The following is a 13,238-nucleotide window of genomic DNA, read 5'->3' as shown; positions in this document are numbered from 1 at the left end:
GGGAAGCGAAAGTGGAACACCGAAAGCAATCTCAAATGCTAGCTAGCTTCATGTGTCAAAATCTCTCGCAGACGGTCAAAAGGGTATATTGTTGAAAGGTCTATTCATCGGATGATTTCGCATTAGTCAATTTGAAATGACTTGTACATGCTTCATTTCTTGATTCCTGATTCATCCTCACATGCACTAATTGCAGCCACTTTTCTCTAGTGTATCCTTGAGCGCATTGATCCACTAATAATAATGACTGCATTAGGATGTCCAACTTTCATTTTCCTTACTATTGATACATTGATAAGTCTTCTGCAGCAACAGATTCTCGGACACGACACGCAAGAAAAAAAAAACACACACACAAAGAGGAGGTCATCTCGGACAAAAATTAGCATAAAACGAAGTTACAGGTACAACATTATTACAATTTTGATCCCCTACGGTTTGACTTTTTCCGCAAATGTGGTGCAAGTGGCAATTGGCTCTTTTAGCCAAAAATGGATCGCTAACATCCAGCTGTATTCTAAGATCATGACAATAATTGTGTTACAGAGACCAGGAATGATTGAAGTTGCCCCTCCGGCGAGGTTCACGTGAACAACTAATGGACATTTTCCATGGGATTTTATAACCCAACTGTGCATCAAGGAAACGTCTTGTTTGGAAGCCATTTCATCAATTGAAAAATAAAATCTCAACGGGGATCATGTTTAAAGCTTCCCCGCCCCCCAAAAAAAAAGAAATTTGAAACTTGAGGAATAACAGCAATAGTTAGTTCAGCTCGAGAGTCTATAATGGCTAAGCTTTCAAAAGAATGACAAGCAATTTTGATGAGAAGGCAATGATTGTCAAATTCTGTGATTACGAATTAAGAAGAAAAGAAAAAACAAGGGTTTGTTTGGATTAGCCTTTATTTCCCCAAATATATTTGCTTACATCATCATTACAATTTTCAATACACCTTTCTACCTTTCCAATTACCTTTTCATCTCACATACATCACATCACAAAAAGTGCTACAGTAAAAATATCTCAAATAACTTACAATACAAACAAACCCAGAAAGAAACGAGAAATTAAGCAACTGGATGCTTCAAATTTCATTTGTCCTGGGTGCAGATGATCCATATGATGCTTCAATCACCTCCCCCAAAGCAAAGGGAAACAAAAGATTACATACAATTTCACATCTTTATATAGGCAGACAAACAATAGGAAAAAAAAATCATGCCTTCTTCTGTTCTAAGCACCATATAAACAGTTTCCAACCACATAAGAATTGCTGTTAGTAAAAGGGTTAATTGTTCCTGATGTCAGATAATAAAACTACCAAGCCCAGTTACAAAGATAACTGTCACTAAAATGTAGACGTGCTCTCTCCACTAATACCGATAGCGAGCTTTATCTCAGTATGGTGGTGGACGATAGATTCCAGGGAATGGACCTGACAGAAATTAAACATTCAAATTAGTTCAAGTGAAAACATATTATATTATATTTTAGGAAAATAAACACTTGCAGTAATAAAAATTACCTGTATGGTAATGAGATGGATCATAAGGTGGAGGTGGATATGGTGGTGGAGGATAAGCTGAAGGTGCTCCATAAGCTGCAGGATAAGCAGCTTGAGCAGGAGGATAATATGGTGCTGGCACGTATGCTGCAGGATTAGGAGGATATGGTGAATAGGGAGGAGGTGGAGCAGGATAGGTTGTTGGAGGTAGATAAGACCCAACAGATGGGGGGGGAGCAGCATACAAAGAACTTTGGGGTATTGGTGGTGCCACATAAGGTGGAGCGGATGGAGCATAACTTGTTGCAGGCTTCTTTTGAAAAGACGACAGTAGAAAAAAAGAACCATTAGCCTCTTTAATGCACAGTTTGATAAGTATTATTCTACCATTAACAATATGTGGAAATTTATGAGATAAGACACTTACATTAGCATTTGCATAGTGCATAATCAGCCGAACTTCTCCAGCATGCCTGCGACAGTAACAGTATTTAGAAGTCTAAAGATCCCCTTCTTTGATATAAGCAGAGCATTATACAACATCTAGCAATCCGTGGCACATGTATGACTGACTTAAAATGACGATAGACATCACAAGGGCAAGATACAAGACATGCTAGCGTGTTTTATTGTTTTCACCAGTATCCTAAAACCATCAATCTCTTTACTGATTTTTTGATCCAACGGTGTACTTAAAGATTTTAATTAAAAGAAAATGTGGAAGTTCTCCAAATGTCCAAATAACATGCTTCAACACCCATACCCCTCCCCTCAAAGATCTAAAATCTATTGGCAAGACACATAATGCAATGTCAAACTGCAAAGTCCAACCCCCATTTCAAACAGATACTTTTTAAGAGTAAAACTTGAAAGAGGGGCCTATCAAATAGTAAATTTAACTTTTAACTTCTCTTGTTTCTTTCAACATACACCTTAAAATTATGGAGATCTGTAACTTGGATACTGATAACTATTTGGATTGCCCATAAGCCTTCAGATTCTATTGCAGCTCTGTTTCTGTGTGTATAGCTACTAAAATCCTATATATCTTTCATAAGCGTAGTGACAATTGTTTTCCAATTAGCTTTATCAAGTTAAAACTACAATGTAACCTTCTAGTCTTCTAAAGTGTTGACTCCAAAAGCAGTTTCAGTTTCCAAAATATCTTTCTTCTACTTATTAATACCCAAATGGCAAGATGGAGCAGAAAATACTATTAGGTGTTTTCCCTACACACACACACACACACACACATATACATGGTGAGTGCGTCTGTGTGAAGATACATAAGGCACACATAAAAGTACATAAACAAGTATTCCATATGTTTAAATGTTCAAGTATGTATTAACCTACAAAAGAATGAATACGGCAGGTAATTTTCCCTTTTTATCTTTTGCAGAGTATACCTGCCGGTTTTAGTTTGGAGTGGCCAAGAACTATCATCAAATCCCTGAGAAAGCACTTTCTGCAGCTGAACCCTAATAGATTAACAACAATAGGAAAAAAAAAAAAAATCATCTAAAAGTATAGAATAAAAAGAAAATACTCAAACTAATACAACGAATAGAATACAGGGAAAACAAAAAGCAGAAAGTTAAAGAAATGACATTATTACTTTCCATTGCCGATAAAATCATCATAGGTAATGGTATTGCTGTTCCAAACAGCAACAGTGATCTCCCTTAGCCCTTCAATCAAGGAGAAGACGAATTTCTCTTGAAAAGTAGGGTTTTTTCCACCGTCTACACGAGTAATTAAGTAGCAGTAGAATAGAATAGTTAGGCAACAAAATGGACAGTTTTCTTACAAGCTCGAATGCAAGTAGTAATTGAAAAAACAATCAAACAGAGATGAAAAGAGGAAATAATAAGAATTACATACCTGTGTGGGTACGGGTACGGAATTTAGTGCTGGCGTATTCCAGGCAAACGTAAGGATCTTGTCTTGAAATCCACTCCGTATCCTTCAATTTGCTGCAGCCTACAACTGCAAACGTGCATTACCGATTCCCGAAAGAATTCGTCAGAAATACCAACAATGTTCAAAAGAGAAAAGGAAGTGGTAAACGAAGAAGGAGAAGAATGATTACCGGTGATCTCCAGGGGTTGACCTTGAATTCCAGAAATCGACATGGACGCTATTATAGAAGAGTACCAACTTCAAAAGAAGATAATTATGGAGAAGGGGAAGAAAATTTTATGTGAATTTCAACATCGTTCCCTTACATATATATGCATATCTAGAATTATTTGAGCAGGAGCGCAGGAGGCAATAAATAATATCCGAGAAGGTGGAAGCAAATTAAGATAAAGACTAGTGGAAGACTTTCTTTGTTATTTCGTAAATTCTCTAATTTCCGAGAAGGGGCAGTAGCACGTTGGATGCAGGAAATTGATAGCAGCAGTATTTTGGATTGATTGTTTAGGGGGCAGAGGCAAAGACTGCATGACGCGTTTTAACAAAAGCAGAAAAACACGCGTTCGCGTATTTTTACAAGCGCGGATGCTTTTAATCGGATTATACGGTCATAAAATAACTTCAACTTCTCTTGAATGGATTCTTTTCATTTTCCGTTGTGTACATCTGAAAACTTAAAAATCAAAATAATACTTGATGGAAAAGGAGGAGGGGATTTTCTACAGAAGAATTGAGTTACTATTTCAGAATTGAGTTGACTTGTAGAAGATCAATTGAACTTGGACTTTAGAGATATCCGATTAAAAGCGCCACCACGCTCGTAAAAATACGCGACTATGATTGTTGGCGTTGGTTCTGCTTATCGAATAAGATGGATTGAAGTTGTCCTCTAATCTTGTATCGTGTAAGGTTGACTTTTTCTTTTGGAAGACAAAATAAAAACTATCATATCTAAGGTTGACTTGACTGGAAACTCCTCCTTCAAAATTATATAGATGACATGTATTGTACTAAGTCTTTCATGAAAAAAAAAGGCACTTCCCTAGTAGGTCTGGTTTGAGCTCGAGTCAATAATGGTAGAAAAGGCCTCTAGCCAACGTGGAGCCAACGCAGAAAATGGCTGGATGCCAAACTACGGAGAAAATGCGTGGCTTTTATGTAACTAACAGTACTGTATTTTAATTTGTGAGCCAGCCACGAAACACATAGATTTGTTTGGATTGAGCATTATTTACCTAATTTTATTTGCTTACATCATCATTACAATTTTCAATACACCTTTTTATCTTCCTAATTATCTTTTTATCTCACATACATCACATCACAAAAAGTACTACAGTAAAAATATCCCAAATAATCCCAAATAACTTACAATCCAAACAAACCTGATCGACTCATCCATAGGTATACCCTCTTGGTTGAATTCAAAATTTCCACTTCTCACAGGTAGAAGGTAGTGCAGCTGATGTTCTTTTGCTCAAGCAGTAGTGCAACCGCCATCAGGTAAAAGTGCATAAAAACAAGAGAGTGCAAGATAGAGAACCTCATGTCAGAAGGAACTTGTTTGATCACATCCCAAGGAATACGGACATAATTCAAGAACTTACAGTAACTAAGAGCAATCATTGCATCAAGCCAGACCCAAAGAATGCGATAAATCGTTTCAGAACCATAACCACATCTTAAATGAAATAAATAGAATTGAACAGAGACCTTCCTGTTGCCATGGACTTGGGCACCCCACCATTCACTAGGATAATTATGTACAGGATATCTTCTTCTGTGATAGACACATATCTTAATTATTCACTTTCATAATCCTCTTCATCTCCAAATGTGAAAACAGAGGCATCAGCAGCCATTGCTTTGAATTGACTTACATTTGCTGTTGAGCTGGTAACTTCAGGATTGGGTATAGATCCTTTAACGGCATCCTTTCTTGGCTCATTCTGTACAGAACCTGTGCTTCCTAAAGAGAAACGCTCAGTTTCGCGTGTCAAATGTTTACTTTGATCTAAACTTGTTTTATGGTCAGAGCCATCAATATTTTTATCGACACTTTTTCTGGATTCAGGGGCACCACTCACTTCCCTCCTCCTTGAAGAGCCTGTTTCCTCAGCCTCACTGTCAGAAAACACATCATCCTTTTCATTACTTCCAGAATTTTTATCTGAACTTTCGACAACTGCAGCCTCATGAACTGCAACAGGACTGGGTTCTGAAGCCGTATCTGCACCAGAACTTTCAACAGTTTTGTCATTAGCAGTTTCTGAATGGCGTGTTGGAGGAACGGCAGCATCATAGTCCACAAGCACAACTTCAACTTGAAATCCAGGGGATGGCAATTTTCTCTGTGCAGATTCCAAATATCAAAACTCATTGTGTAGAAAAGTATAGGAATGAACATTAAAAAAAGAGAAGAAGAAGAAGAAGGAGATCTCTGCATTCAAATAGCAACTCTCAATTGCATAAATGAACATCAATCATATAAGTGGCATTTCAAATTACTATAATTACCTTGTCAAAACCATCAAGATCACTTGTATTCAGTATTTTTCTGTTCTCTATCATTGTTGTATTCAGCCAACTGAAGAATTGAGGCACAAAAACATCAAGAAATTCATAGCTTAAATAATAATCATGCAAAGGATGGAAGCGTTTCACCCACCACCCTCCCCCCTCCCCCGACACCTTTTGTATTCATGTTTACAAGCAAGCAGGTAGAGAAGGTTGGTTGTTATTCCAAAAGATCACAGGGATAATAGTCGATACCAATAAAAGTCTCCTTGTCGGTCATGGAAATGAATTTTGAAGTCCCCAGCCAATTCCGTCAGACCAGGCTCCCCAGGAAGGGCAAACACCATTATGCCTTTCTTTGGTGCACTAAACCAATATTCTTCAGGCTGCAGATAAACCCAGAACAAAAAATGCTTATACTTGGAATGAGAAATTTTCCAGTAAAAAGCACAAGCAGCACCAATATACTGTATTATAGGTTCACAGATGCAGCTATAAAAGAATTATCCGTATGCATACAGGTACACTGACAGCCTCCACACTCAAAATGTCAGTTGGCTCTGACTTAAATGCTTGCAAGATACTATAACCATCAACTAACAGTTTAGTCTTCCATTACTTCTATAGGTTTAACAAAATTGTGGATCCCCTAAATATTCTTCTGTTTATCCACATCCAAGGATACATTCTCAATTCAGTCACATTTTCCACGAAGCGACCCCATTTTATGTCATGTTTGCTCTCTGCATTTTTATTCTCGCTGTCAATCTTTTATATTTCTTTTAAGTGTATATTAACATAATCAATTCTTTGACAACTACTCACTTTTCATTTTCTTATTTGACGATGTTGGACAGCAGGGGTGACAACTGGCAAGACGATAACTACTAATCTTCCTACTACATAACAGTATTCTGGTCAAAACTACTAACCTTCCTACTATATAACACTATGCTGGTAAAATTTTCAGTATGTACCTGATAGTTTATCATATCTGGGCATATTTATGAATTACTCATAGAAAAACATCTAAACACGATAATTATAATCGTAGCATCTCACATGACTAGGTATCAATTTCTTAAAGAGAAAAACAGAGTCCTCGTCTATATTCTGTAGTCACATAAAATTTACTGCCTCTAGGCCTCTCAAACTATATACAACCCAAAACTAAAACCCCATCTAAATAGCAGATTGGTTAAGCAATATGCAACACTTCTCTAACCAGTTACACTTCAACTTTCACTTGAAAATTAGTGAACTTTAGTGTAACTAAAATATGGTTCATCTATAAACTTTTTCTTTCAAACTCTTTGGGTGGAAATTGCGGCCATTAAGTTTCATAAAGACCTACCGCAAGATCTTTCGTTCTTGGATGTTTCCTTGTCGAGAACAGCACTCCTGAAGATAATGCATAAATCAATTTAAACACCATAAGTAGCATACACGTTCTGACAAACTACTGAAAGTGTGTTATCAAATATAAGGCAGGAAACAAGAACGGTAGTCCATCAATGTGGAATGGAAAACCAAATAGCATATGGTACAATAATCCAAGAAATAACAGCAAAAGGATTGGTGAAATTGTGGCTAATTGGAGTTATCAGGCAACTAAATAAATGCAACAAAGTCAAATGAAAAATGGCAGTAGAAGTGTAGAACCTTAAACCTGGTAACAGGTCAAAAATTAAAATAAAAAAAAAAAACTTTTTAAAGCACATTATAATAGGAGAGGCAACTCCCAGGCACCACAGTGATGCAGAGGCATGTAAAAACATGGGAAAGAGAATTTGCACAGCGGTGCTACAATTTTACTTGAGGAAATTAATAAGTTGACCCTGATTAAAATCAAATAGGATAATCAGGGGGAAACATTCTAAAACGAAAAATAATTAAATGTACAAAATACAAACAGGTGACAGATAAGCAAAAATAGGACTGCATAGGACAGAAAGGATGATGATTACCACTGTGATCAGATACAGTGATAGCTGGCCTGACCCAATAAGGACATCTGTGAAGCCGGAATCCTCTAAGCATGCACCTGTGTAATGCATTCCAAAAAATATTATACCCACTAAACCTGATTTGTAGCTAAGCAAGCGTGTCAACATTCAGTCATTACATAGCCAGATTTATTAATTATGAATAACTGTGCAACATAAAAATTGTTGCCCTAAAGATCTTTTAGAGCACAATATAGAGCCAATTACCTGCGCCCAGGCTGGTTTTCTCCATTGAAGTAGGTTAAGATACGTTCAAAGTATTTGACATACCTCTGTCATGAAAAAGTTCACAGTAAGAAGGATGCACCCTCCACATCGCAAGAAAGAATTGGAAGAAGGATTGAAGCAGACTCAAATTAGACTCACAATCTGACTAGGAAGAACAAGAGCCTTTCCATCAAAACACCTTTTTTGATTGTAGTAATCAATAGACTCCTCAGCCGTGGGAAAGAACTGTAAGAAGATCAAACCAGATAACTTAATATAGCAAAGTTCTGCTGTAAAATTCAAGGCAAAACAACTTTCAACAGATAAATTTTACTGACAAACAAAGTACTAGGAATATATGTATGCCACAGAAAACTTATGTAGGATCTGGAAATTTTACCTTCAAGTAGAGAAGAAGGCTAGATATCATCAACCCAGTCCTAGCCATTCCGGCCTTGCAGTGCACAACCACAACATTCTCAATATCCTCCTTCAACCATGAATATGCACTATGACAAAATGAGATGATAAGTTGAACAGGCGGGCAATTATGGTCGTCAAAGGGGAAACTGGCCACCTGCAAAATTACATCAAATTTAAGAGCTGTCAAAACTTTGAAACTTTGCTTCTAATATGAGGAATGTACAGATGCAAAGGCATGGTGCAGAAAACACTCTTAATTACTACTACAGAACATAATGACTCAAATATCATATAAGTAAAACATAAAGTCACTAGGGAGATATTGGTCTAAATGATTCTAAGGACTGCACAACCTTTCTACAAGTAATAATTTGAAGAAACTGATATTTACTGGGCAGATTTGGAGATGACAAACTTAATACTACACTTCTAAGATTCTAATACTTCTCCAGAAAGTAACATGCAGCACAGAAGCATAAACCAGTCTTATGTCATATCAAAAGGAAAATTAGGGATTTTTCAGTGAGACAGAACCAACTTGAAAATGTCAGTGCATGTATCCCTTTCTGCAATCAGAAAGAACCATTTTTCACCACCATATCCCCATGCAGGTGCACGATATTGACAACAATCAGTACTTAAAAGTTGATGCTGTGCACAGAGGAAAGATTTAAATAGCAAATCACGTCCTGTTATTAAATCCCATAATAGTCCAGACATGCTACAGGATCTAAAAGAATAACAAGAGAAGTACGACTAACAAAGTAAATTAAATAAGAAAAATGAAACCACCACAAGTTGATTACTGAATGTTAAACACCAAAGAGCAGACAACAACAAGAATGATAACACACCTTTCCCTCGAACAATGACACATCATATAATCTCTCAGAACAAAGGTTGTAGACCTTGTATTTGTCCTGCATTTAAGAACAGATCAAAGAGAGAAAAATAGTGGCCAACCAGCATGAACAGGCTATGGTCAAGGAATTATTTGTGCTGTAGTAGAATACCAAATACTTGGTGTGAAAATGTTAAATAAAAAAAATGCATTATTTTTACTTGCATATGGATTAGTATTTGATAGCAGTAGATAGATACATGTGTCAAGGAAGGAAGTAAATACCTTGTGATGGGTTTCAAAAAATTTAATAACTTCTTCCATGTGGTTTCGATAAAATCCCTAGATATGATTATCCATCAGTATAAGTTTATTGCCAGTCATATAAAGATTCAGATGCATACTATCACAGCTTGTTACCTCAACATAGCCAAAAAACCCAGAGCTCATGTCACCAGCAGGGAAACCCATAGCAATTATATTCTCAGTGATGTACGTCATATCCAAGTCAAATCCACCTTCCTGAGACAGCAGGAAAGGTCATATTTGCATACCCACTCACTAAAGTAATATGCAAAGCAGCCAAAAGATACAATTCAGTAGATAACCCTACAATATTGACAAAAAAGATCCACATACTATTTTACAAGGTTCAAGCCCAGTGTCATCACAGTTAAGTGGACGAGCAGGAAGAATACTAATCTTTACAGCCAAAAGGGAAGATAAACGCCGCATGGGGTTCAAGGTAGCCCTAGACAAAAATTATCTCTGGGTATCAAGAATGATACATCCTGAGCCATTTATTTCTTATTTGAAGCATTATGAATCAATTCTGATCACAACATGAAATCCCAATTCATTCACCGCAACTTCATGTTTTAGATCAACCATTAATGAGAAAGGACATGAAATGAATCAAAAGCCAAAACCTCTTCCACCATAAAAACACCATCGACCACGTTGCATATGGCGCAGTTCAACAGGCAGAATGATGCACAAAACAAAGTATTCCAGCTTTGGAAAATTTTTTATTACAACAAACAGAGGCCTCATGTAAAACTCTGCAGTACTTGGGTCAGCCATCATGTAGCATCCAACAAAGCCAACCAATTTAAACAAAGTACTCTTACTTTAGCAGACAGCGCAATAATTAATGTTAGGAAACACATTAGTTCATTGGTGAGGTTTGAAGAACAGAAGTTCTATTGTTTGAAAACACTTCCACCCACTATGTCGAGACAGAAAGCCAGACACAGAAAAAAATAGGTTCTCAATAGTTTGCAAACTTAAATAACACCAAAGTGGGGTTTTGTGTGTGTGTGTGTGTGTGTGTGGGGGGGGGGGGAGGGGAGGGTTTAGACCACTAAAAGCATAAGCAAGCAACCTGATATCTTCGTTTATTTTGAGATACAACATGCCGAGCCTTAACCTGAACAGCTTTTACAGCACTTTTAGAAGAATCCACAATTCCTTTCGTAATTGTTCCGATAAAACCAGACTGTGCCGCTGGTTGAGTTCCATCAGAGTTTTCTCCTTGCTGAGAAGCCTTTGGAGACAGGCGCAATCCAAATCCACTGGTGAAACGTGAAAAGGATGATTTTCCTGAACTTTCAGTAGGTGATTCATTCTGGGATCCTACCAATGACTGGGGGATTTTCAAATTCTTTGCCCAATTGGAGATTCCAGATACTGATGCTTTAGAAGGTGCATCTTGTCCTGAATTCTGTTGAGCAGAATCCATTGCAGATGCCACCGGTACATCTGATGTTTGACCATGTGATGTATTTGATAGTTCGGAAGATTCTGATTCCATTCTTACAGCACAATTCTCCTAAATTGTTTATTCAAAAACACCAACCTCCTAAAACACTGGACCCGGAGAGAAGGAAAAAGGGAAAAAATGATAAGAACAAAGACACCATAAAATGCCCTAACATGGGGTTAAACAAATAAGGCATAAGAAAATGATGGAGGCTTCTTGTCATCAAATGCATCATATCTATCAATACTCTCAGCATGAGTTTCTACGAACCCCTAGGCCCTTATCTGAAAAAGAAATCTTGGAGAAGGTCCTTTTGTAAGGAGAGAGGAAAGGAAATACAACAAAAGAGACACAAATGGTACTGTCCTGGTAAAACATTCTCTTTCTTAATGAACAAAAAAAACTTGCAGATAGAATGCTATCTAAAAATCCAAACTCAAGCATTTCAACCTTCTTAGAAAGTGAACATAGCCAACAGGATGCAATTTAAAGCATTCACTATGTATAACGATGTTTCCATGAGAGAAGTTTTTCATATCAAACAAATCAAAAGCAGAAGTAGGTGATTCAAATTCACCACAACCACTCTGCCTGGGCCAACAAATTAGAGTAACACGACTCTAAACTGCAGATATAAGACTAGATTGAAAAACGAAATCAATATTCTGAATGTTCTAAGCATATCCAATACAGCACAACAGAACACTATCAGTATAATATTTGTCAGAAAACAACTACTACATCTCATGAATTAGTTAATAGATAAACAGCGAAACCAGTAGAGGAATTCATAAAATTGGAGCTATGACCTCCTTGTGAAACAAATCCTCCATAAATACAGACCATTTTCCAGTATGGCAAAAAATATAATATGCATTTCCAGTAATCAATCTTACTCGAAAGTAATTTCATTGGAGAACTTTACTGACATATCCTAATTTGACATTCCTAACTCCATTATCAGTTTCTCGTGATTGGATTCACTATAACAAGAAGTATACTGGACACATTGATTAAAAAGTTAGGCCTTTATACTTTACTATTACATCCGCGATGTACGAGAAACTAGCAAGATGAGAACTTACATTTACACGGTTTTGCCGTCGAAACGAAAAAAAATCCAGACACCAAACAACCAATAGCAAGCTTACAAACAAGAAAGATTGTTTAATAACTCAAGGCAAGAGGTTTTACGGATAGAAATTGAAGTGCTAGTCAAAGAATTGCCAAATTCTAGGAAAACTTAAACAGTAAAATGCTTCAATTAAGTTATAGACCCAACTGAATAGCGATCCACAATTATCAACAAATTTTTCGAGCTTCCGTTAACAACTCAAAGTAATAAAAGACATCAGCAAGTAAATATCCAGTCGTCTAAAACAAAACCACAAAATTATCCTATCAATCAGTATACCTGCATGGATACACGATTTCATCATTTGCAGAAATTATTAAAGTAAATTAGAGCTCCCAAATACCTGATGGAGAAAAGAAGTCAACGGGAGCTAAAGAAGAGCGGGCGGTTGTAGAGCGGTTTTCCGTAACGACGTCGTCCTTCTCTCGTAGCTTTTCTCGTACTGATATCTTTTGTGTGTATCTACTTCTTTCTTTAATTCTTCTCTGGAAAATGAAGCGACAGATTGAAGAATCCCGTCTAGGAATTACTCCCTATTTACCTACAAGTCCTCGTTCTTTCTACTTTTATCTGCATCCACCCACTCTGGTCGGTACTCTAGCTTCTTATTATTATCATCCCGGACTTGGGCGTTAACTGCATTTTGTTCAATTGCACGAGATGTAACGGATTCGGATCCTCCTCGATCTGAATCCGGATTAGTCTTACTAATGGTGGGATACCAAATGCTCAAAGCAAAAAAAAAAAAATAAATAAATAAATTCCCCCAAGATGTATATCCATTCCTTCAAGGTATAACTCGCTCTGAATAAAAAGTAAATATAAAATAAATTTTTGTGAATCTTACACATGGATGTTGTGATGTACATGCAGTTATCTAAACCTTATGTATTTTGTTAACCAATCATGGCCATGAATTG

General features: G+C 36.9%; 2 protein-coding genes across 5 annotated transcripts; both read right to left on the bottom strand.

The window, feature by feature from the left end:
* Positions 1 to 1,011: 1,011 nt before the first annotated feature.
* Positions 1,012 to 3,895, bottom strand: LOC113763821 (leucine-rich repeat extensin-like protein 6). 2 transcript variants are annotated; one of them, XM_027307770.1, is made up of 7 exons: positions 3,600 to 3,895; positions 3,392 to 3,496; positions 3,126 to 3,252; positions 2,917 to 2,988; positions 1,935 to 1,980; positions 1,529 to 1,817; positions 1,012 to 1,438 (listed from the first exon to the last, which is right to left on the bottom strand). In XM_027307770.1, the coding sequence occupies exons 1-7, from the start codon at positions 3,640 to 3,642 to the stop codon at positions 1,401 to 1,403; spliced, it is 720 nt and encodes a 239-aa protein (XP_027163571.1). In that variant the 5' UTR covers positions 3,643 to 3,895; the 3' UTR covers positions 1,012 to 1,400. The 2 variants fall into 2 exon arrangements, with proteins under 2 accessions (XP_027163571.1, XP_027163570.1); XM_027307769.1 differs by having other exon boundaries at positions 1,529 to 1,820; positions 3,600 to 3,893.
* Positions 3,896 to 4,912: 1,017 nt separating this feature from the next.
* Positions 4,913 to 12,859, bottom strand: LOC113761727 (phosphatidylinositol 3,4,5-trisphosphate 3-phosphatase and protein-tyrosine-phosphatase PTEN2A). 3 transcript variants are annotated; one of them, XM_027304832.1, is made up of 13 exons: positions 12,662 to 12,859; positions 10,806 to 11,290; positions 9,842 to 9,943; positions 9,707 to 9,763; positions 9,435 to 9,500; positions 8,558 to 8,734; positions 8,317 to 8,403; positions 8,158 to 8,222; positions 7,912 to 7,988; positions 7,299 to 7,345; positions 6,200 to 6,330; positions 5,945 to 6,014; positions 4,913 to 5,778 (listed from the first exon to the last, which is right to left on the bottom strand). In XM_027304832.1, exons 2-13 carry the CDS (start codon positions 11,232 to 11,234, stop codon positions 5,230 to 5,232), a joined length of 1,857 nt encoding a protein of 618 aa, XP_027160633.1. In that variant the 5' UTR covers positions 11,235 to 11,290; positions 12,662 to 12,859; the 3' UTR covers positions 4,913 to 5,229. The 3 variants fall into 3 exon arrangements, with proteins under 3 accessions (XP_027160633.1, XP_027160636.1, XP_027160635.1); XM_027304835.1 differs by having other exon boundaries at positions 10,806 to 11,252; XM_027304834.1 differs by lacking the exon at positions 12,662 to 12,859 and adding an exon at positions 12,598 to 12,650.
* Positions 12,860 to 13,238: the final 379 nt, after the last annotated feature.

Source organism: Coffea eugenioides, chromosome 2, assembly GCF_003713205.1.
Source record: "Coffea eugenioides isolate CCC68of chromosome 2, Ceug_1.0, whole genome shotgun sequence".
Classification (NCBI taxonomy): Eukaryota; Viridiplantae; Streptophyta; class Magnoliopsida; order Gentianales; family Rubiaceae; genus Coffea; species Coffea eugenioides.
The sequence above is the reverse complement of the archived record's forward strand: the minus strand, read 5'-3'. Positions and strand labels throughout refer to the sequence as shown.

Coding starts and splice junctions, on each gene's coding strand:
- LOC113763821 (XM_027307769.1), bottom strand. CDS start 3,642: ATGTCGATTTCTGGAATTCAAGGTCAACCCCTGGAGATCACCG. Junction 3,253..3,391: donor CCGTACCCGTACCCACACAG/GTATGTAATTCT, acceptor TTACTCGTGTAG/ACGGTGGAAAAAACCCTACT. Junction 1,981..2,916: donor CTCCAAACTAAAACCGGCAG/GTATACTCTGCA, acceptor TTACTGTCGCAG/GCATGCTGGAGAAGTTCGGC.
- LOC113761727 (XM_027304832.1), bottom strand. CDS start 11,234: ATGGAATCAGAATCTTCCGAACTATCAAATACATCACATGGTCAAACA. Junction 8,223..8,316: donor TTGTTCTTCCTAGTCAGATT/GTGAGTCTAATT, acceptor TTTTCATGACAG/AGGTATGTCAAATACTTTGA. Junction 6,015..6,199: donor CGACAAGGAGACTTTTATTG/GTATCGACTATT, acceptor TCAATTCTTCAG/TTGGCTGAATACAACAATGA.